Here is a 23,282-nt window from a genome sequence, read left to right as displayed (position 1 = left end):
CGTTATTTTTGGACATTTCTGACAGGCACATCCACGGACAGTACACACATGAGCCGACGCCAGCCAGGTACTCATTGATGCTCATCTAGTGTAGTCATTTCTAAGCATTGTTTTTTTTTTATTTGATGAGAATTTACAGCGAAAGTAATGGGTTAATAGTAATACACGTGAAACAATGAGATTGTAAAATTCTGCAAATTACTGCGTATCTTTGACCAAACAGTGGCCCCAAGAGGACATGACGTAACCGTACAGTAGTTCTATTATGTATAAACATTGTTTTTGTTTTACTGAACGATGTCGTCTGTGATTGCTTATAAAACTATAAATAACATTGATTATAAAATACAATTTTAGCTAGCTAGCAGATTATAAAACTAGAATTTTTTTTCTTTTTTTTGCTAGCTAGCAAATTGTTTTTCCTGTACGTCACTCGTGTTGTCCATTAATTTTAAATAAATTTTTCCGAGCTCGGAGGGTCATTAGCATAAAATTAGAGGCTACACTTGTTTTTCCAGGTGGCGTCATGTCTTGTACTTGAGATTTTTCAGGAACTTCAGTATATATATCCATCCATTTTCTAGGGTCGCGGGCGTGCTGGAGCAGGAGGCGGGGTACACCCTGAACTATATATATATATATATATATATATATATATATATATATATATTTATTTATTTTATTTTGTATATATTTTTTTTTACTTACTACATTTGAAAACAGATATTTACTTTCTACTATTACTATAGTCTAGTAATTAAAGCAATGACGATAGACCACAAAGACACAAAGTCATGCGTTTCAAAATGTAAATAAATCGAATAAAAGTAACATTTTTTTATATATAAATATATCACCACAGCGCCATCTACAGGATGTAATGAGGAAAACTCTGCCCCGGTCCCCAATGGAGTGGTGTGTCGGGGGGGGGGGTCGTGCCATGACGTCTGCGCAAATCACAAGCAAGTTTGTGTGCTCTGTGTTTGGCGCACACGCCACCCTAATCCAAAATACATCATCACATTTGAGCTCTAATGATGTCGAACGCAAGGGGCGGCGTCAGGACGCATTAAATGCACGAGAGCATTTGGTGGGCTTCGCATCTGCTACCGTTCGACGTCTTCCAATTGCACCGGAAGTCCACGGGAGCCCGTGACAGGTTCGTGGCATGCTCAAAAGTGTTCAATGTTGTATATTGGACAAATTGAAAGTTTGCATTACTTCACAAGTGATGCAGTACTTTAGAAGACTGATCCAATTACAGTACGATATTTGTTATTGTCATTATATTATTATCAATACCTTATTGTGTAATACACTCATAAATGTCAATTATATATAAAAGTTTACAATTTATATTTTATTCAAAATGTATAACACTTTATTTGCATTGCATCAAATAATAAATATAGTGTATTGTTATTATTTGCGGTAACAATAAAAAATAATGTCAGACTTATATTTAGTCACTTGTTAAACACGGAAGATAAAACAAAAGTTTTGAATGTATTATTTATTTCATGCTATACAAATAAATGTAATAATTATTATATTATTAATATTACTAATGAAATTAATTATTTTGTTTCATTATTACAGTAATTGACTGCTTAATGAAAAGGTAATAATTATAATGTTTACTATGTATTTGATGCTCTATGAATACAGTTTATCATTATATTAATTATAACAATAATGATAAATTTTATTTGTATAAAATTGGATTTGATTTTCAGTTATGAAATGTGTTACAATAAATAATTCATATTAACGATTGACACTACAGCATCACAGGTATTAATATTTAATATTCATAAATAAACCCAATAAATATTAAGCATTAATTGGTGGTGATCAAATACATTTATATTTTATTTAAGGGTGGGGGGTTGTTATTCCATTATAAAGAGAGGTAACCCAAAATTTTAAGCAGCTTTTTAAAGTTTAAAACGAATGTGAATCTAAAATTACATATGTAATAGATATTTATATACGTCATGCATTTCTAAAATAAACTTAACAATAAAATAAATAATACCTTAGACAAACTGCAGCTCACATAATAATCTGTTCAGCAGTTGTGTCATAGTTATTTTCCTGTCAGTTTAGCTTGGCCATCAAGATTTATGATGATTAACCATCTCTGCTCATTTTAATATGACATTCAAATGTCTTTACACTCTTCGAATACAATGAAAAAAGGTTGACTATCAATTCATGTCTGTTATTCATTTAGCTCATGCCTGGTGAAAAGCCTAAAGTTGGCGGGGTGGTTGGGGCCACCAGATCACTGTATGCACTGCCTTCGCTGACAGGTAAAGCTCAAACAGTGTATTTCCTCAAATCGTGGCCTGGGTCTTTGTTCTTGACAACAAACCAATCTCTTAGAACTGTGTTGGAAACCTACAAATCACAAATTGATCAAATATCAGCATGGTCTTAAAGCTTTGCAGCAAGTTCAAACTTGACTTAGACGTAACTGCGCCAGGGCGTTTACGCTTGTCTGTGTGCGCAAACTTGAGAATGAGCAAACAGTTTTGGCAAGCCGACCCACAGAATGCAGACTGGAGAATCGCATGAAGGCGTGAGTCATTCTCTGCGGATCAGTCAAGGACATCACTGGGTTGAGCTTCCGTCGCTCTAAAGTCGAGGTCAACACATGATCGTTTTCCGAGCGGATCGGGGAGGAAGAAATATCACTCTTAACACACACCATACCCCAGGATAATGGCCCAGGATAATCTTTAAGCGCCAACCAGTAATTGGGACCCGGCTTCAGGATTTGTGATCTTAAATATTGAACAGGTTTAACATTTACGATTGTCAGGCCGATCATTTTATTAGCAGATTGTAAAGGAAAAAAATCACATAGTACACCCCACGACACCGGATAATCAGTCCGGCTAATCTTTCAGTGACTTCTAATAATCATGCTTTTGCTGACTTTGCTCACAAGAGAAAGAAAATGCTCAAATTCCACCCGATTCTCAGTTTGTTTTGATTTAGGATTTGTCATCATAAATATTAAACAGATTGAACATTTACAATTGTCGGCCCGATTTTTTTATGAGCAAAAAAGCACTATAGAATAATCCATCCATCCTTCCATTTTCTGAGCCGTTTCTCCTCACTAGGGTCGCGGGCGTGCTGGAGCCTATCCCAGCTGTCATCGGGCAGGAGGCAGGGTACACCCTGAACTGGTTGCCAGCCAATCGCAGGGCACATACAAACAAACAACCATTCACACTCACAGTCATGCCTACGGGCAATTTAGAGTCTCCAATTAATGCATGTTTTTGGGATGTGGGAGGAAACCGGAGTGCCCGGAGAAAACCCACACAGGCACGGAGAGAACATGCAAACTCAACACAGGCGGGGCCGGGGATTGAATTATAGAATAATCACTTCGCATAATCTTTTGTAAACATCCGATTATTGGGTATTGCTGATTTTGATCAGAAGGGGGAAAAAATGCACCAATTCGGCCTGATTATCATGTGTGTAGCCCCTTTATACAAGCCTCTTAAATAAACACCTCCTTCAAATAAACTCTTGGTACTCTCTGCAGCAAAGTATAAAAGCATTATTTGAGGAAATATGATTTTTCTGATATTGTTACGATTAGTGCTAACATCTGTGCCTCCCCCTTTTCATCCAGGCGCAATTAACCACGATCCGACAAAATCCAAAGCACCAAGTTACACTTTTGGCCATACCTCTCACTCAAAAAAACAAAACACCTCACCTGGACCCGCTCATTTTATCCCCTCGAACATCACCAAAAATGGCCGCGATGGAACACCGGCATTTTCATTTGGCAGACGTCGAAAGGACCGGGCACTTGACGAAATGCCTGCGCCCAGTGAGCAAAACACATGAATATTGGACTGTGGAGATGATGTACAGTAAGCAAGATTGCAGCAATTGCATAATCGCATATTTTTCTCGTGTTGTTTTTTTTTTTTTGTAGATTGCTACCATCTTGCAAATGCAGAGAAGATCACATTTAGGTCTTATCCTGCTTATACTTTGTCTACAAGGTGGAAACATGCAGTACCAAGCTACCAGACCACACCCGGTAACATTCTTCTGATAGATAGACCGTTCTTATCAGTGGCAGCTGGTGGAGTAAATCTGTGACACCGTGACAAGTACTGGCACATGTAAACATCATTAACCGAAGTAAAATCATTCAATTGTCTTTTTAACTAAATTATTTCATTACATTTGAGTTACAAAACTAACCAAAGTGCTGCCGAGCACTTTACTGTAACTGATGGCGAGCTCAGGCGCTGGAATGTTGCACCCCAACTTAGCGCTATCTGTTGCGTTGAAGAGAAGCTCCTGCACATGTCGAACTTTTAACGAGGGTCAACGGGTAAACATGTGCTCCCCAAACCGGAAATCCGTCACTTTTCAGACAACACAAATGTGACCTTCCTTCCAGCACGAAACCGACCGGCAGTCGCACGGCCGTGTTTTTGACCTGGATACATTTTCTGAAAAGACATTAAAAATGCTTTCCAATGATGTGTAGAACGTGGTGATACCATAACATTTGGTGAAGATATGTCCGTTTAAAGACCGGAAGCGGCGTGTCAGCGTTAGCCTCGCAACAAGGATGTTTTGTTTACATCACTAGGGACTTATGGCCTCTTGTTGGTTCATACGTGTAATGACATACATTTGAATTAAATCTGCGGCTGTAGAGAACCCCAAGCTTTCTGATGATGCCAGACATGATGTGGTTTACCTTGTCTTGCGCGCGGCAGCAGCCGATCAGTGGTGTTGAATTCTAGTCGTTGTCCGTCTTCTCATGGACACATCGCTGTAGCCTTTCAGTAAAAGCTTTTTTTTAGGCATTAAGCTAAGAAATTCACACCAATTCCAACTGAGACGTGATCTTGATTTTTTTCTCTGGTGTTTGAGTCGCATCTGAAAATTGATCTTTTTTACATAGTCAATGCTTTTTGGGCTCTAGCTTAAAACAAGGCCGTGCAACACAACTTTACTCCTCATTAACGATATATTATTTATCTTACTCATGTAAAAATAGACACATAGATTTCAAAATGTTAAATTTTTTTTTTCTATTAGTTTTTTTTCTCTTCAAGTAAAGTAACGTGGTGACCCGAGCACCCTCTATTTACTAGCCGCCACTGATTTTAACCGCAGCGCAACAAAGTATACGGACACTTCATAATTTGCCTGTCACTGCAGGTCCAGCATCCAACATGCTTCCTCCTGTTCTGGGATCCAAAACTGTGAACATACCTTCGGTGCCCGCACACACAATCTGCGGTCGCAGCAAAATTGGCAACTTTTTTAATGATTTGGCACAGGTACACATACAAAAAACTGCATTTTATCATGTGGAAATCCATCCTGACTTAATCAATACGTCCTGCAGACTCCAGGCCCCGCAGCCTATCAAGCTGTGGACCCCAAAACGTACCTGAGGAAATCTCCCCAGTACAGCATGCCAGCCCGCAACTTCCTACCTACAAGCTTTACAAAGACACCAGCGCCTGGAGTGTACTGCCCTGAGAAGGTGCGAGACTATTCCTTTAAGGAGACATTTTTTTTCCTCACAATTTTAAACAGTTCGCATGTGTCACAGAAAGATAGATGGATAAGATAAGACAAGATAATTATTATTGGATTATATGACCAAAGACCTTTTTTTTATAGGTCACCTCCTCACACCTAAAAGCTCCATCCTTCAGCTTTGGGCGACATCACTCGGAAAACACCCTAATCCCACTCACGGATGTGGATCGAAGTCAACGCTCATTAACGCTTATTTAATTTCGCACTGAAGTAAATGGTAAAATCCAGCTGGTAGGAATGATAACGAGGGTACAATCGAAAGACGACGACACTTTACACCCTAGAGCAGCCTTCATCAAATGCTTTAAGCCACACGTAGCGCTTTAACATCCATCCGAGCAGAAATGGCACACCCTCAGAAAAGGTATTTTAAAAAGTTATGTTTAGGCATGCAATATTAGCCAACACAAGCTTGATTGTTGATTTTTGTGATTTGGGTACCATACGTTCCATCCATTTTCTGTAGCGCTTGTCCTTGTTAGGGTCAACTGGAGCCTATTTTAGCTGACTTTGGGCAAGAGTCGCCAGCCAATCACGGGGCACACATAGATTAATAACATTCACACGTACACCTATGGACAATTTAGAACCTAACATGCATGTTTTTGGACTGCGAGCAAGCGGAAGTGCCTGAAGAGAATCCACGCAAGCGCCGGGAAACATGCAACCCCCACACAGGGACAAGGCCTGAGTCGAGATTTGAATCCAGAACTCCACAACTGTGAGGCAGACTAGCTAATCACAAGGTCACCATATATATAGGTTTTTTTTTAATATATAAATAACACTTATTATGTGAAAGAAAATTACATACCACACTGCCAGTTTAATCTTGTACAAGCTTTGTGAATCTCTTCTCAAGAATATTTTTAAAATAAAAAAATAATAAATGAAAGTACTCTGCTATTATGTTATTGCACATTTTGTACACATATGTCTGAAATTAATATAAAGAGAACCTAAACAGTACAGTACACACTCAGTAATTTGCAAATTGCCATTCAAGAACCTACCCTTTGATTCTTTGCATATTTTTGTGCTCCATCTGTAACGTCATAAGAAGCCGCCCAAACGCCGTGCTCCTAAAGCACCATGTTAGCAGAGGATTAGCTAGCGTTGGCCACCATTTGAAAAAAGGTCTGCCTCGCTATGGTACAGCGGTGGAACTGCTTGATGCAAAGTACAGTAACCAAACTAAAGATAGGTTGCAAAATATGTACAGCGGTGCCTTAAAAGTCCCATAACATCATTTTTGTGTGTGTTTTTGTTAATCATGTTTGTTGTCTATTATGTTTGCAAGATAATTTGGGTTGGAAATGCCCAGGTTGCCCTTTTATCAAGCTCTTCTAGTTGGTTCAAAATGCCTGGGAGATGAGACGGGTGGATTTCTTATTGATATTCGATATTAGAATAAGCTATGCTCTGGTTGGACCACATATGTCAAACTTAACCAGGTCATGGAGTCATTTTGACCTGTTCTGCATTAAACAGTGGAAAAATATGGATTTTTATGGCATATGGGACCTTTAAGGTATGTGTTTAATTAGTTCTGTGACATTAGTCTCAATCTCAAACCATCTTTCCCCATTGAAACTAATGGAAATGCGATTCATCTGTTCCAGCCCACCGAAACACCCAAAATTCATTTTTCACAAGCAAAAAATGCACTCAACTGTATTATATAAAAACCAAAAACATTTGCTCTCCACATAACAAAACACAACTGTACCTAATGTACTGTGCATCCTTGTTCTTCTGTGGTGTCTATTGGCAGTTGGCAAACCAGTTTAATGATGCAATACCGCCACCAACTGATATTGTCCTTCCACTGCAAGGAAACCAATGTGAATTGATGGTGGCCGGATGTTGTGAAGTGTACTGCCGCCATCTAGCGGTGCGGATCAGAAGCGCACTAATCTCAAAACTGGATCATGTGGCAGCTCTTATTTTAGAAAACTCGAAAGTCCAGGAATTGCGCTTTGAAAAAGTACTTATCACTGAGTCAGAAACGTAATAAAATGACTTATGGTAGTTGGTATTTTTATAGGATGTGCAGGGGCGACATACATGCCAGTGTCCTCACTGTATTTTTTCATAGTCAAATCATCTCCAAGACGGCTGCACGCATGAAGCCAGGCTTCACTTCCTGCAAAAACATTCCAGTTCAGTGATTAAATGAGGATTCAAATAGTAAGCAGTGTTTTAGCATGTGTCCCATTGCATCAGATGACAAATGGTTGGATTTACGGAGACCACTATTGCACTGATTCTTTTTAAATCCCTGTTTCTTTTCTTTCAGGCAACCTACAGGATACTGATTGGGATCTAGCCTATGAAACTGAACACGATGACAGTACCTCATGTGAATAAAAGTGCAAGTAATGTATCCAAAATCTAAGGAAATCCCCAATTTCTGTACAAACAAGTGTCCAGAAGTAATCGTCATATAAATCGCCTCGATGTAAATCTCTTGATTTTGTTGTTTTGTCCCATCCTGTTGCCAAGATAATTTGTTGTGCAAGAACAACAAAGTGCAACAACAAATAAATTGTTTAGATGAATGACAATAACTGAAAATATAAATTAACAAACGGTATAAAATGAAAAAAAACAAGGTGATAAATTTGGTTTAAAAAAGATGAAATTAAAGATTTTTTTTAACTGTAAAGACGTGCAAAAGATTTATTAAAAAATATAAAAACTACCTTATAACGGACTTTTAACTTTCCGTGTTTCTGTTTTTCCTCACGCCAGGAAAAAAACAACAACTTTGTCATGGTAACATTGGCATCGCCCTACGTCAAATGACTTTGTGACAGGCACTACGAAGGACACCCAAGACCGAAGGGGTCCTTTGGGCGTCCCCGTTGCATAGAAACAGAAACCGTCAACACAGATTTGTACAGTTCCAAACGGAAAGGTAACAAACTTGTCTTAACATTTTACGGCGACAGACACAACTGCACAAGATGGAAATACGCACAGATATATAAATGAGAAACAGTCGCCACGCGGTTGTAACCTAATGTCCGTCGTGACTGCGTAGTTAGCAAGTCACACTGCACAATTCGGGACAAAAACTCTCGTATTAATGCCATAAAAATGTTTCCTCGACTGCCGTCGTTGTTTGTTTTATTTCGTAAACGTTAAAACGTTCACGAGTGTCGGCTAACCGGTCGGCGGCCTCGGTAAGCTACTCTTCGTTAGCCTGTCGAGCTAGTTCGTTCGTAAACACACACATGTTGAAGGCGTCTTAAACCGAAGAGGCGAACAAAAACACACGACGACGACGTGGTGAAGCAATGGCTGCCGACGACGATGACAACAACATCCCCGAGCTGGACCAAAAGAAGTACGACGCGGACGAGCAAGTCAAGATCATCTGTCTAGGAGACAGTGCCGTCGGTAAATCCAAGTAAGACCTGGACCAAAAAAAAAAAAAAAAAAAAAAAGCTACTGTTGAAACGTTTCTTGTCTTCTTCAGGCTGATGGAGAGGTTTCTCCTGGACGAGTAGTATCCTTTGTAGATGTACATGGACGAAACTATTGGGTTACTAGCACATTACCTTTTGACATCATATAAGTCTTGATATTACTGTACCAACAACTCCTTTTGTAGCCAGAACTCCTTTTACACATAAAGCAGCAGAACATTTTTTAACATCAACCAATTATCATTATTTTTTAAAATGCAGCAAATGTGTGTGTGTGTGTGTGTGCACGGTTATTACTCAGTGTGTGGTGTGCAACACAACAAAACAAACCACACACATAACCATATTGTTAAACAAATAGCGTAATTGGCATTAAATCATTTAGCATGTTTCCAGAAAACATGGAAAAACACAACAAATTCAATAAACACAAAAGAGTCCAGTTGCCTCGATTCAACCTTTGCGGATTACCATCACTGAGAATCTACACAGACATAAAGAAAGGTTTTTTTGTGTTTAGCAAGCACATTGCTATTGCAACAGAAAGTTGACTTCGGCAATGATGCTGTTTAGGCTGAAGAGATCTCCTATGAGATGTCTGTCGTACTACTAACACTTACATGTGAGGGGCAGCATGGTGCCAGGGGACATCCGGACTGTGGGAAGTTACAGAGAAGTAGTAGCAGTATTATAATAGTAGTAGGAGTAGTACTAGTCGTCAGATGGACTTAAGTAGAAGTACAGATCGTTGCATAAAAAAAGTACTGATTCAACTCTTGCACTTTGCTTACAACCCTTTACTACTACTGTTACTTAGCGCTGACAAAAGCAAATATGGCAAAAGTACTCACGATCCATACTTAAGTAGAAGTACTCTGGAGTCCGCAGTTTTGCGCTCTATGGTCTCCGCTTTGGAGTCCGCAGTTTTGCGCTCTATGGTCTCCGCTTTGCTGCAGCAGCCCTCAGTTGGCGGTTTCACAGCCTTATTCGCCTCGAAAACGAGGCAGCCTGAGTCAGTTACATTAAAAAGTTCCTTAATTCCTCCTCCAGTCGCCCGCAGCAGTTGTCGACGTACGCTTTGACGCTCTACAAACACACAGCCAAGGTGGCCAACAGAACGGTGGCAGTGGGTATGAAGCACACGCACGCTGCTCTCGGCAGGTCGACGTCGTTCATGACCTGTAATCGATCGGCAGATTTCTGGGACACGGCCGGCCAGGAGAGGTTTCAGAGCATGCACCCCTCGTACTACCACAAAGCGCACGCTTGCATCATGGTAAGACACGTGCATGGTGAGCTTCATCTTACATAGGGTTTAACGACATATGCTTGTATGATCTTACTTGAAGGGTCATTTTCATATACCGTAATTTCTCGTGTATAATGCGCACCCCCCCCAAAATAATTGTCAAAAGTCAATAGTGCGCATTATACATAGGTATAGGGACAAATGAGAGGGGGGGGGGAAAACTTTCACATTTTCTAAGTGTATGCCGCAATCTAGTGGTTAGTAAAAAGTTGTAAACTTTCATTCTAAAGTTCCACCGCCACATAGAGGTTATGAGAAAGGTGTACACTTTTCATTGTACTATGCCACAATGGTGATAAAAAAGGTTTAGCCTATACTTTCATTCCAATATGACGGGTACGTATGACTGCATATATATACAGTTGTGCTCATAAGTTTACATACCTTGGCAGAATTTGTGAAATATTGTATTTTTTTTTTTTTAAATATGACTGACAACTGAACAACAACCATCATTAATTTCTTTATGATTATGTTTTGTTTAATGATAATTCTTTTCTAAAATGCTTGACCGTTTAATTGGAATCCCATTAAACTAAAATTAAATGTGTTGCCCCTGGTCCTTCATGTTTTCTTTAAAGAATTGTACCCATCTTACAAATTCTGCCTGGGTAATCAAACATATAAGCGCAACTGTGTGTTTTCATTTACTAAATAAAAGTAGGGCTGTGAATTTCAAAATAAAATAAATAATAAGTGAATAAAAAAGTATGTGTTCAAATAAAGTGCTTAACTTCAGAATAATTCTTTGAAAAAAAATAACAAAATACAGATAATACTTCATGTTTTGATCATATGGGTAGAAGCAAAATCATGCATTGTAAAAATGCATTATACATAGGTAGAAGGGTTTTCCAAAACTTTGGGGGTGCGTATTATAGACGAGAAATTACAGAAATTTGATTCATAAATTGATTAATAATGAATAAAGACACTTCTAAAAATATATCTTTTTCTAATTCTGGCAAATGTCTTACTTCACTTGCAAAATGAAAGTATGTCTTTACTGTAACTGATCAAATGATATGAAAATGACCGCGATACAATGCCTGCACACTTGAGCTGGGCCTAGACCGCAGCTCCAATTCCCCAATTCCACTTCATTTTAAATATCATGTGTCTTTTGTCTTGTCCTGCGTGTGAGGTTTTTGACATCCAGAGGAAGATCACCTACAAGAACTTGGCCAACTGGTACAAGGAGCTGAGAGAGTACAGACCTGAGATTCCCTGTTGTGTGGTGGCCAACAAGATCGACGGTGGGTCTCTGTTGTTTTCCCGACTCCATGTAACCAATAATGACCACAGCGGCTTGACACCCTCGCCGGTTTATTCACCGTTTGCAGCCGACCTGAAGGTGACCCAGCGGAGTTTCAACTTTGCCAAGAAGAAAGGACTCCCTTTTTATTTTGTTTCTGCAGCTGATGGCACTAATGTCGTCAAGGTTTGAGCCCGTCTTCTTTTTTAGACACATTGACAGAAAGTCCTTCGCAGCACTATATTAAGGAACTGGGGAGAAAAGTAAAACCAAGACTGTGCAAAATAATTACGGCCACAAAACGAGACTCTTATCCTTGTCTGCAAAGCATATAAAACATAAAAGTGACCACACTTCAGCTCAAGTATTAGAATGCGCCTTCTGTCCTTTTTTCCTCCTCAGCATCCATAAAATACACCTAGGTCACATTTACACTTCATCTGGTTTCTCCAACTCTTTGACAGCTGCGTGTTTCTGGCGCACACTTTCAAAATAAAAATCACAATCAAAATACAATCAATAAGCGAAACTTAGCCGAACGGATACATTCACCCTGCGTTCTTTTGATGCGGATGTTACGAGCCGAGTTGCGCGTTGGCTCGTCCGTGCTGCTCCGTTCGCCCGACTTGAGTGTTGGCCGCTTTGATTTGTGACTTGTCACGACAGATGTTCCGAGAGATGATCAAGCGGGCCGTGGAATACAAGCAGAACCCCGGCGACTTCATGGACGAAGTCATGCAAGAACTGGAGGCAAGTCTCCCCGTTTGAATCAGTTATTGCTGTTTGAAGGAAAAATATGTCACGGAATGTTGCCAATAACGGTTTTAATTAGTCACGTGGTTTGGTACTCTCGATTCCAATTGCGAGAATGGCGTACTAGGTTGCCATGACAACTTTGGAGGTGCATCTCATTAAATTAGAATATTGTGCGAAACTTCATTAGAGTAGCTGAGATGGTGTTTCCTCACTTGGATTCTCTGTGCCCAGCCATCGCTCAAAACATTGCTATTTTTAGCCTGTGTATTGTGAGGGAGGGGGATTGATTTTTAACTATGGAAAGTACTTTTGAGTTGCATTTCACTGTATGAATATGAGATGTGCTTTACAAATACAATTGTGAAATATTTCTTGAAATTAATTTTTTTACTAATAATTTGGATGATTATAGCTTTAACCCCTAAATGTGCCATCGTGAAATTGGAATATTACATAAAGAAACAAAAAAAATGAACTCCTGTTTCAGTGCCAGGATGTTGAACAACTCATATCACGTTAACGCTGGCAATTTGGATGTATTTTGGAGAAAATCAGGTTTACATAAAGAAGTATTTCTTTATTTGTATTTTAATGCAGTGTTGATATTTTTTATTTTATAGAAGTTTGAGCTAGAGAAGAAAGAAGCTCATTCAGATGCAGATGGCGGTGACATTAAGAGAGAGGAGAGCCCAGAGTTGGCCTGACCAAAGTCGCCGTCCTCACGTATCCATCCATGCCCTTGCGATGATACGATGTGACCTCCGCTGCAAGACAACTCAAGTTCGAATTTGTGTTCTTCAATGTTTCTCTTCTCCAATTTACAAGGGGGTCCTCGGTTTATGACACAGTTCTGTTTCTTCGGCGTCACCCGAATTCAAAGTCGTAACACGCCATGGTCTATTACTATCCTACACTCATGCAGTCCTGAAAACGCTTCCAGGCTATATAAACTAATTAAATGACAAACACTGAGTATGGCTGTAATTGAGTCTTTTTATGCCGCATGACCACGTAGTCTTACCTCGCTGCAAAAACCAGCTCATTGCGTGCCGTTTGTAACCTCAAAACCACAATGCAGTCATGGAAAAACGGTTTCTTCAATTTCTTGTTCATTTTTAATGCCCGGTACAAGTAAACGTGCATTTGTTTGGACAAATATAAATGATGGCAACAAAAATAGCTCTAGAGTAAGAGCGCATATTCCGTATTTTCCACGGTTTTCTCAATAGTAACCACAATCACTGGGGATACAATTCAGCTTAAGCGTTTGAAATAGGACATAATGGACAGTGGAATCACCTGCATTTTTGTCGTGTTTTTTGTAAAACCTTTAGTGGTGGCAGGCATTAAAATGAACAAGAAACGGAAGAAACACAGGTCCCAGTCGAATCGCTTTTTCCACCGAGGACCCCGTGTAATTTGTATCTTGGTTACCTGCTGCAAGAATTGGGTGATTATCTCATTTATCATTACATTTACACATTTTTGTAGAATTGATTTTTTTAGATCAAGAATGTTTGTTTAAGAGCGATAAAGCAGTCATTATTATGTTACTAGAATTGCAAATTTCTGGGAATTTTCAAAGTTGGAAATTTCCCAATCGAAATGCAATTTAGAAAATAAAAAAAGGTGTTTTAACTGCCTATAGATGGCACAAGATGGCAGCAATGCACTACTGAAAGAACGACGCTCCTAATCGCACTCCAATTCCCCATGCAAATTTCTCATGGAAATTTAAAAGAAACTTTCCTGACATTTTCCACAACTTTGCCATCTTAGATGTCTTGTAATAAGAATGTGAACCACTTTGTCATTGACGCTGTTCTCTGTGTTGTTTGGTCTCCAGTTGCTGCATTAGTTTCAGGGTGCGCATGCCGTTTGCCGGCAGCAGCACTTTACACGAGTCATCAACATTGTCGTTTTCAGACTGGAAGACAAAGAATGTAATCCTTTTTATTTCAACGTTGTCAATAAACTGTGTAAGTGTTGTGAATTGTGAATAAATGTACCAAAGCGCTGACTTAGCAGTTCATGTTTTAATTAAAAATGTATTACATAATATAACAAACATATCTCTGCAATGGCGATATCCTCTGCTACCTGTCAGCCCCGTCGTGGCCTCCCATTGCCGTGCATCCACTGATGCATCACGGGGGGCGGCGCCACGTGACAAGGCTGAGACGTTGCAAGGGATAATGTCCACCATTGAAAACCTTCACAGTGCAAACAAGGAAAGGAAGAAAAAAAACAACCCAACAGTGAAAGAAAATGCAAAAGCCTTCCATGATAAGATCAGTGGGTTGCCAAACCTCCGACGGGCTTTTTAAAAAGGTCACAGCGCACCTTCTCTATGTAGATTGTGCTTTGTTGATTAGAAAAGAAGACGATAATAAACCCCCTCACTTCGACTGATCAGCTCCAAAATGATGTGTCACAAGTGTGTTCAGAAACTGCAAATAATACTCCTTTGTCTATGAAGTCAAAATGGAAAAATCAAAGGTCAAAAGGTCGATGTAAAAACAGGGCCGGACTTCTGTATACACACAGACGTTATAAAGCCAGCCTCTGTACATATTGTAAGTGACAACAGGACACAGTCATGACTGCACGTCCCGTGTGGTGGTCAAGAAGTGAGTCAGCTATCAAATGCGGTTGTCAAGATTTTCAGGAGATGGCACCATATTATTGAGTCTCAACAGCTGCAAAAATGCTGCAACTAACAAGAGTCCTAAAGACAAATGTACACTTGAAGTTACTTTTTTTTTTTGGGCACGGGTTTTTCCTTTTTGTGTTGTTTGTTCCATATCGGATCAACTCAAAGCGGACGTGTCATATACGGGCACACGGGAAGTGGAACTGGTGAACAAAGCAGTGAAACTGAACAGCTACATTATGTTCATAATGCAGAATTGACTGTGATAATGTTTGCTTTCGATGTACACAGCTACACGAGATGGACAAAAGTCTCAGGGGTTGGCCCTAAATTCTAAATTTGGACATTTTGGACAATTGTTTGGGAAGGTCCAAAAATGTATGTTTGTATGCGTTTTTCTTTTTGTGGAAGAACCAGGCCTTATCAAACTTCTGTGGGATGAACTAAAATGATCTTTGGTTGCCAAGACAACCCTGTATCTCCTACTGCTGTGGGTGGACCATCCACAGGATACCTCTGATGTGTTGGCAAATATGAGATGTAGGGGAATACAAATGCTTCCCGTCCCACTACGGAAGTTTTTGATACACTCTATTAAGTACTGTCAGGTGTAGCTGGAGTCATAAGACCGTCAACGTATAAATGTATCTTAAACAGCATTGACATGGAACGGAGAAACAAAATCATGTCACCAATATTCCTCCTTTGCCATTAGAATCTCGATCCGTAACAGATGTGGGAATGCCGTAAGGACGTAATACCAATTTCTGACGTCATCACTCATTGTCTGATTGCAGGATGCTGTGTTTCTGTGTGAAAGCGCGCACAGTTTGCTGGGTTCTGTGTAAAAAAAAAAAAGCACAAAATTACGGGATCTTTTGTTACAGTTGTGATGCGTTAAATATCAAAGTCGGTCTGTTGGAGTAAGTAAGCCAAATTTTATGACTTCTTAAGGCCACTTCAAATTCAAGACCACTCCTTCATTATATATCACCACAATTAGGGGCCAATAAAAAATTTATTTGTATTGTAAAATACATATTTGTAGTGTTATAAGTTTCCAATTCTTGCTTGAATGTTCTAAAATTTGAATGAGACGTCTGAAAACTATGTTTAAAGGAGACATTACAAATTGTTCCCCACAATTTAAAACTGTTCCCTGTGTATGTATGGCTTCTGTTACCATGGCGACAGTAGGCGGAGCTAGGGCGCTGCGGCTGCGCCGGCGGCTACTTGTTGTTAAGCAGCCCAGAGTCAGAAGGGGCAAGTAAGCCTCCATACAAAGTAAAAGATGGATTTTATAAATTCACTCGTGGCGGCGTCACCAATTTTGATAAATCTTTACTTTCCCCCCCCCCCGACATGAAGCCAATTTAATGTCATTTGCATAGGACATTTAGTTACTCAGATAGTCATCTTTTCATTCATAATTTGTTTTGTAAGTGCTAGAATTCAAAGAGCCCATTTGAAAACGTAAAAAAAAAAGGACAATTGTGGCATTTTTTTTTTAAAGAAAATAGATTTTTTTTTAAGGACAATATATTTTTTTAATACATTTGGGAAAATCAAATTGAATCCTTTCTTTAAGGATCCGTGGACATAATGTGTTATAAGCAAAATGGGCTTTGTCCCATTACTTTTGTCCATATAGTGCAATCATTATGCGTCTTTTTGAGCAATCATCTCATAACAACTAAGTCATATAGCAGGAATCTCTGATGGTAATACAGTAAGGCTATAGTGGACTCGTAAAAATGGATGGAAACAAGCAAGCCAACGTTTGCACTCACACGCACGCGCAAAGTTGGGAGATGGTGGGGGGGGGGGGGGGGGATCCAGATGCACGCATGCGCTTGGACGATGGGTGGCTTCTATGTTAGCACCTTGTCACCTTTCATGTTTTGTGCAAATCATCCCCTAAAGTTCATCGTTGAAAAGATCATAGAAAGAATAAAATCTGCTCACCTTTTCCACAGGTGGTTAACTATGCATATACGGTATGCCAAACATTCATATATATATATATATATATATATATAGATCTTTATGTTTTTTGTCTTCAAAAATTTATATGAAATCTATCCTATATACATTGCTTGTGATTTAAAATAGCACATTTCCCCCACCCTCCACTCTTTTTTTTTTTTTTTACAAGTACTGTATGTTTACAGTGGACAGGACATGTTTTTTTTGTCATTATGTTTCACACGCTACAAAAATCTAGCCACAGTGTTAAAAGAGAGAGAGAGAGAGAGGAAAAAAACAAGCACTTCAAAATGAGTGTGAGTGAGGTCACAGTGAGCGCTAGCTACTTTTACAACCCACAAATGCTTTTTAAACTAGAAAAAAAACAAAACTGCGTCAGATACTTTTTGAGTGGGCGCTCAAAACACGGGCTCACTGTTCCTCGGCGCGATCATAACCTCGTCCAACCTGGCTACAACCTGGCTCTCGTCGCTCTTCACAGTTTACCACGGTGTCCTGCTTACTAAGCGGGTAGCAGCGAGTTGAGATGCTCGAAGACCGCCAGGTTGTTGGTGAAGACCTCGCAGGGACGCTCCCGTGCCCGCAGCCCTCTTTGCATTTGGCTCGTTGAGTTTGGATTGGAAAAATGTGCGGCATCACTGATCTCGGGGATGGAAGTTTCACTGGAGCTCATAAAACAAAATAAAGTTAGGGTTCTTACACGGCGCTGTAAAACATCACCAGTTGGTTGGAATATAAATTGGGGGAAACGCTAACGTTCCAGTCTGACCTGTTTGGCTCAGATAGTCAATATCAGTCGGATACCGCTGCAAAGCACTTGGATGCATGGATAATATCTAAATTGTCTAAAACAAGAAAGTGTCAAGAAATGTACTCAATTTGACTGTTAATCAATGGAGTTCTTACTTGTAGAAAAAGAATGTATGAACTTGTAATGAAACATGAAATGCTAGCATGCACTGGTCCAATATTAGACCGAGACAAGTAAGACAAGTATGGTGTAAAAACGCTTGCACTTACTGGTCCAGTATTAGGCTGAGACCGAGAAAAATAATGTTGGATCACTGTAATAATTTTACACTTCATACTTGGTCATTGAAAAATGCTAGCATATACCAGTCTGACGTTCAGATGAGCTATAATTCACTGTCATTATAATCCAACAGGGTAGACGCAATTGAGACTGTTCAAATGGAGGCACTCTGCTTAAAATGGCCACCATGCCTCAGTGGTAAACAATGTATTTTTGTCAACCCTCTTCAACGAAACTCTTCAATCCCGTTGTTTCGTTTTCAATAAATTGTGATGGCGCGTAAGTTGACAAGTAGCACAAGTTGTAATAACGATCCTATTGTGAGCCCGAGTGCTAATTCGTCAACTGAGTGCTCCGAACTTCCATCCCTGAGACGTAGAAGAAACTGTCACGTCTGGCAAAATCTGCTGGGATGTGATGAGGGGATGGGGGGGGGGGGGGGGGGGGGGGGGTGGCTCACATTTTGGGATACCCTTGAGTATGAAGGAAGACCATAAGAAAACATAATTAAAAAAACAAGAGATGATGCAACTTGTCATGCTACAATTTGAGCAAAATGTGAACATAAGGAAATGACACAAACATCATGTCCATATTTATATAGTATTTTCCCCCTTTCATATATATATATATATATATATATATATATATATATATAATTGGTAAAAATGAGTAAACTATTGGTGGAATAGCTTTCTCTTTGCGTTCTATAATAAAAAAAAAAACAGGTGCAGATTCATTTTCCTCTTTCCACAATTGTCTTAAGAGAGCTATAATTAGATACACATATATTCGTATTGTAATACCTAAATATATATATATATATATATATTGTGGACATCAAAAAATCTACACACAGACATGTTCAAATGCCAGGTTTTTATGATATAAAAAAAGATTAAACCTGCCACACACTGCGCGATGCGGTCAAATCTGATTGGTCCGCAATATCTTAAAAAAAAGAAAAACAACGAGTTGGCACCTCAGCCACGCACATCGAGGAATTGTATTTAAGGACACCCTGAATAGCGAGCCTATATGTACCGTGCTACACACACAGTATATTGTACTTCATCACATGTATTAAACCATAAAAAGATAGATTAGTAGTTCAGGAAGAAGCGGGTTGCTAAAGAGCGGACGACGTGGGCAACAAGAAAAGCGAGAAATGAGAAATGAAGTTCCGTTGTTCTAGTAGGCCTTTATTTGGACATTTTTGTACTTTGTAGCAGAAGCCTGAAGTATTTGCTAACACTGACTCATATTAGGAACTGTTGCTCATTCCCTCCGCCTTGACTAAAGCCCCAGTTGCAGCCCCAAACGAAGCATGATGCTGCCACCAACACGCTCCACTGTAGTGTTGTGTTTGCGCCAAACATGCCTTTTAGAATTACGGTCATAAAGTTCAACCTTAGTAACACATTTGCCCAGGTATGGGAGATTTCGAGTGTGGTTATGAGAGGGTGTGCAAACTTGTGCAAGCACATTATCTCAGTTATTTCGTTTTGCTTTCTCTCTTGAAAATATTTATTTTCCAATTGAGTTGTACAGGTTTTGGATCACATTCATCGTTTTTTGATATGATAAAAACTTGGCATTTGAACAGGAGTGCGTAGCCTTCTTCAATCCACTGTATATATACAATAATCCTTTTGGGAACCCAAAATCATTGATTATGAAAAAAGCCACGAGTGTTGGTTAAACATTCTCCAAAAGGAATGGATAGCACAGTTTGGGTATAGCAAGGCTTCTCCTGCGTTCAGTGGAGCTGCGCCTCTTGGGGCTTTAAAAACAACAGCAGATGTAGAGCAGACACGTTGTGGTTGTCCATTGTGTTCACCGCCGTCGTCGTCGTCGATCGCTGTAGAAATATTGTCGAAAGGCAACTGAGCTTTTTTTTTTTTTCTTGACAGGAACGAGAACTCGTTCCTCTTTTGCTCGAAAACCGCAAAAAGGCTTGGCCTGGTGGATGGCGGGGTTAGAGGTAGAGAGGAGAGGAGGGCATCGTCGTCGTCAGGGACAACGGCGATCTGCGTATCGTTCCTTCTTTCCCTTTTTCAACTGGCATTCAAAAATAAAACAACTGAAGAAGTGACTCAGTGATTGTTTAAACTAACACAAGATAAAAAATAAAAAGTTGACCTGGAGTTTCATTATTCCATTTTAGGGCCAGATCAAAATGCAAAATTGAAAAAAAAAAAGACGAGAGAATTTGATTTGAATATTTAACTAGTCGGGTTTACGTGACCCAGATGTTTGGTAACAAGCAAAAGTAAATATTAGCTAGCTTGTTACCTGCAACAACAAGTTCAAAACACAACCATAATCCTTCAAATGCACTGCAAAAAATGGGGTTGTAAAACAAAAACAAAAAGTAATTACGGAAATGAGGAATAGAATACTTAACTGAAGCACAATTATCTCCAAATAGAGCATAAAATTTGACTTGGCAAGAATTCTTATTAGTAAACATAGCTAGCTGTCTTAAAACTAGTGTATTTATGCTACCTGTAGAATTATGGTACAGAACTGAATTTGGTTTGAATATTTAATTAGCCGGACATTTTATTACCAAGAAATACCATAATTCTGTAGCTATAAATAGTATAAACACATTGATCATGTGTTTCTCTTCTATTCGCAGATCATTTTACATAAATTAAGTAATGTATTCCTCATTTCACTACTTTTTTTTAATGGCTCGTGGTTGTGGTTTGGACTGATTGGGGCAGCTAACAAGCTAATGTATCTTTACTAATGTGCGCCGCCAAACTTGCAGGTCACGTAAACCCGAGCAATTACGGACTAAAATCCCATTCAGGCTTGTGTTTTTCCAGTTCATATTTTTTATTTGAGTTTGACATTGAAAAATATGAAACATCAAGCAATTTCTCATAAATAATAAATAAATAAATAAATAAAAAATACAACGAATTCAAAAATGTGAAAAAATAAAATAAAATAAAAAAAATCTGTCACTTTTCAGTTTGGGATTTTATTTTTTATTGCCAATTGAAAATGGAAAGATGGAACGATATACAAATTAACGTGGTGGGGTGGCGCCCCACCGTAGATGCGTCATCTCCTCCGGGTTGCGGAGGACAAAGGTGCTAGCTCCTCCTCTTCAGTGCACGATGCCAAACATCGGCGCAGCCCGAGTAAAAGAGGAGGTGTTGCTCTTCCATCCACACGGCCGCCATCTTGGGTGTGGTTTCAGGGCGGGGGTCAGCTCTCCACCAGCTGCTTGAGCGCCCGCTCGATGTTCATGCGGTGGCCCACCCGCGTCACGCCCAGCTCGGCGAAGTCATCCTTGGTCAACGCTGGCAGGTGGGAGCCCTCGATCTCGTGCTCCCGGAAGCCGGCGCGGTGCTCGCCCAGGTTGATGCTCTCCAGCCAGTCGCCCACGTCGTACTTGTTCCACAGGTGCAGGGGCTTCTGGTGGAAAGGTCTGAGCGCCAGCAGCGGCGAGCCCAGTCCGGGCGAGTGCGAGGGTGACGGGGACGGCGAGCGGGAGCGGGAGCGGGCGCTGGAGCTCCGCATCACAAAGCGGACCTCCTTGGGCTCCTGCGGCAGGCTGAGGCTGGACGATTTGAGGATGGTCTGAGGGGGCGCGGTCGGCGAGTAGCCCGAGTAGCATCCGAGGGGGTCGCCGCGGTCGGGGGATCCCGGGCTGGGGGTGCGTCGCACGACGGGGTAACGGCCGCCGGGGCGGATGGTGTACGTGGTGCCATAGCTTCTCTGAGAAATGGTGTGGAGTTCACCTAGGCTGCTAAAAAGTCTGTAGGGGACGAGCAGAAGCAGACATAAAAGCAGAGGGGCTTGAGGTCAGGTCGGAACGCTAAGACGGCACATTGCTCTCCTCGTTTTCACCAAGCGGTATCGTTCGGTTCCGTTTGGCGTTCCCGACCTGTCACTGTGCAATCAAACGTTGGCGGTCACGGCGGTACACTTCGGTAAGCTTGTAGAGGGTAACACAGACCAGGGGGTGCAAACTTTTGTGACATAGATAAGATATAAGATCATTTGTAAAATGGGTATGAAAAATACATTCACGGTTCACTGCTTTCGACTTCCCCTATTTGCCGATTTTTCTCGTGTGGAACCTAACCTCCGTGATTCGCTGAAATCAATAGAGAGGTTTACTTGATCGGAACAAAGTTGTACCGCTTGGTGCAAACTTCATTTTTGACTTTAAAAGTTTAGGTTAGTGCAAAGGCAAGGGTGAACAACTGACGGAAAACCACAACAATACAAAGCAATCGAGTTAAGTCTTGGACTTCACCTGACAGAAAAAAAAACAAAAAAACCCAGCTGATTACTCCAAGTGCTTTTACTGCATTTCGTTCAATCAAAGCTTGCACGCCACATAAGATATCCTTTATGAGTCCCATACTGGGAAATGTGCAAATTTACATGACATTTTGAGACTGCTCTTAAGTTGGTCCCACTTGGAGCTCTCTAGGTCGAAACGTACCACTTAAACGTAACCACAAAACATGGCTGACGATCGTGATGAGCTAGTACAGTGGCACCTTGACTTACGAGTTTAAATTCGGTCTGTAACCAAGCTCGTAACGCAATTCACTCAATTTTCCTTATTGAAATTAATTGGCATGCCGTTAAGCTATTCCAGGCCCGGTCCGGCCTCATCCCTATGCCCCGCGAATATCGGGAGCTCGCTGTATTTGTGTGTTTGACTGGCTGAAAGCTCTTTAGGAACTGTGGCTCTCCTTGCCCACATGCGTGGGACATTACAGTACTTGAATTGCTCCATTGTTTTTTTTTTTCACTTCACTCGAGCGCTGGCTTAACTGAAGCTCACTCGTAAATCAATTTTGGGCTCGCTAAACAAATTAAAAAAAAATGGACCGAGCGACGCATAAGAATATATATAATAAGGCACACTCAGTTACCACATTACTTACTGCTTTTTATTGAAATGTTTTGTATTTGTGACAAAGAAGTGTTATATAGTGTTATACTGTTACTGTAATTATGATTTTTCTACTTCGTTAGCATAGGTTAGTGATAGACTACGGCGCGTTCTGGCTTGTGTAAAAATTCGAATTAAGTCGCCGCCCAGGTAACAAAACTTCGTTGTAAATCGAGGATTAATCCACATCACGACACACTAAATATTTATCCATATTCATTTTCTCTCCGTTCATAAAAATAAATACAGATTTGTTCATATGTTGATTAGCGCATTGCGCTGCATCTATTTGCCCTAAATTGGTAACTCTGAA

The 23,282-nt window shown here is 40.2% G+C and overlaps 3 protein-coding genes across 20 annotated transcripts in view; 2 read left to right on the top strand and 1 right to left on the bottom strand.

Moving 5' to 3' along the window:
• Positions 1-24: 24 nt before the first annotated feature.
• On the top strand, positions 25-8,482 carry LOC133477834 (ciliary microtubule associated protein 1B-like). 4 transcript variants are annotated; one of them, XR_009788490.1, is made up of 9 exons: positions 25-67; positions 863-1,159; positions 2,237-2,315; positions 3,659-3,862; positions 3,971-4,078; positions 5,221-5,342; positions 5,411-5,551; positions 5,692-7,988; positions 8,365-8,482. XR_009788490.1 is itself a non-coding variant. In XM_061773058.1 (9 exons), exons 3-8 carry the CDS (start codon positions 2,240-2,242, stop codon positions 7,937-7,939), a joined length of 681 nt encoding a protein of 226 aa, XP_061629042.1. In that variant the 5' UTR covers positions 25-67; positions 863-1,159; positions 2,237-2,239; the 3' UTR covers positions 7,940-7,988; positions 8,365-8,482. The 4 variants fall into 4 exon arrangements, 3 of the variants coding, with proteins under 3 accessions (XP_061629042.1, XP_061629041.1, XP_061629040.1); XM_061773058.1 differs by having other exon boundaries at positions 7,910-7,988; XM_061773057.1 differs by lacking the exon at positions 8,365-8,482 and having other exon boundaries at positions 7,910-8,284.
• On the top strand, positions 8,465-14,384 carry rabl2 (RAB, member of RAS oncogene family-like 2). Of its 2 annotated transcripts, none has more exons than XM_061773060.1 (8): positions 8,465-9,015; positions 9,095-9,124; positions 10,095-10,174; positions 10,241-10,320; positions 11,498-11,609; positions 11,697-11,794; positions 12,275-12,358; positions 12,985-14,384. In XM_061773060.1, the coding sequence occupies exons 2-8, from the start codon at positions 9,099-9,101 to the stop codon at positions 13,066-13,068; spliced, it is 564 nt and encodes a 187-aa protein (XP_061629044.1). In that variant the 5' UTR covers positions 8,465-9,015; positions 9,095-9,098; the 3' UTR covers positions 13,069-14,384. The 2 variants fall into 2 exon arrangements, with proteins under 2 accessions (XP_061629044.1, XP_061629043.1); XM_061773059.1 differs by having other exon boundaries at positions 8,465-9,025.
• A 1-nt stretch (position 14,385) lies between these two features.
• Positions 14,386-23,282, bottom strand: part of shank3a (SH3 and multiple ankyrin repeat domains 3a) — a 247,951-nt gene continuing 239,054 nt past the window's right edge. For 11 of the 14 annotated variants that reach the window (XM_061773048.1, XM_061773045.1, XM_061773041.1 and 8 more), the window contains one exon: positions 14,386-21,814. In XM_061773048.1, coding sequence (XP_061629032.1) covers positions 21,262-21,814 — 553 coding nt within the window. In that variant the 3' untranslated portion in view covers positions 14,386-21,261. The remainder of the gene's footprint in view (positions 21,815-23,282) is intronic. The other 3 variants (XR_009788489.1, XM_061773052.1, XM_061773051.1) reach the window with 2 other exon arrangements.

Source organism: Phyllopteryx taeniolatus, chromosome 5, assembly GCF_024500385.1.
Source record: "Phyllopteryx taeniolatus isolate TA_2022b chromosome 5, UOR_Ptae_1.2, whole genome shotgun sequence".
Taxonomy (NCBI): Eukaryota; Metazoa; Chordata; class Actinopteri; order Syngnathiformes; family Syngnathidae; genus Phyllopteryx; species Phyllopteryx taeniolatus.
This window is presented reverse-complemented; position numbering and strand designations above follow the sequence as displayed.

Excerpts from the sequence above, each read along its gene's own strand:
- LOC133477834 (XM_061773056.1), top strand. The coding sequence starts at position 2,240 with ATGCCTGGTGAAAAGCCTAAAGTTGGCGGGGTGGTTGGGGCCACCAGA. Across the intron at positions 4,079-5,220 it reads AAGCTACCAGACCACACCCG|GTCCAGCATCCAACATGCTT; the intron begins GTAACATTCTTC and ends CTGTCACTGCAG. Across the intron at positions 5,343-5,410 it reads TTTTTAATGATTTGGCACAG|ACTCCAGGCCCCGCAGCCTA; the intron begins GTACACATACAA and ends TACGTCCTGCAG.
- rabl2 (XM_061773059.1), top strand. The coding sequence starts at position 8,913 with ATGGCTGCCGACGACGATGACAACAACATCCCCGAGCTGGACCAAAAG. Across the intron at positions 10,321-11,497 it reads AAGCGCACGCTTGCATCATG|GTTTTTGACATCCAGAGGAA; the intron begins GTAAGACACGTG and ends CCTGCGTGTGAG. Across the intron at positions 11,610-11,696 it reads GGTGGCCAACAAGATCGACG|CCGACCTGAAGGTGACCCAG; the intron begins GTGGGTCTCTGT and ends CACCGTTTGCAG.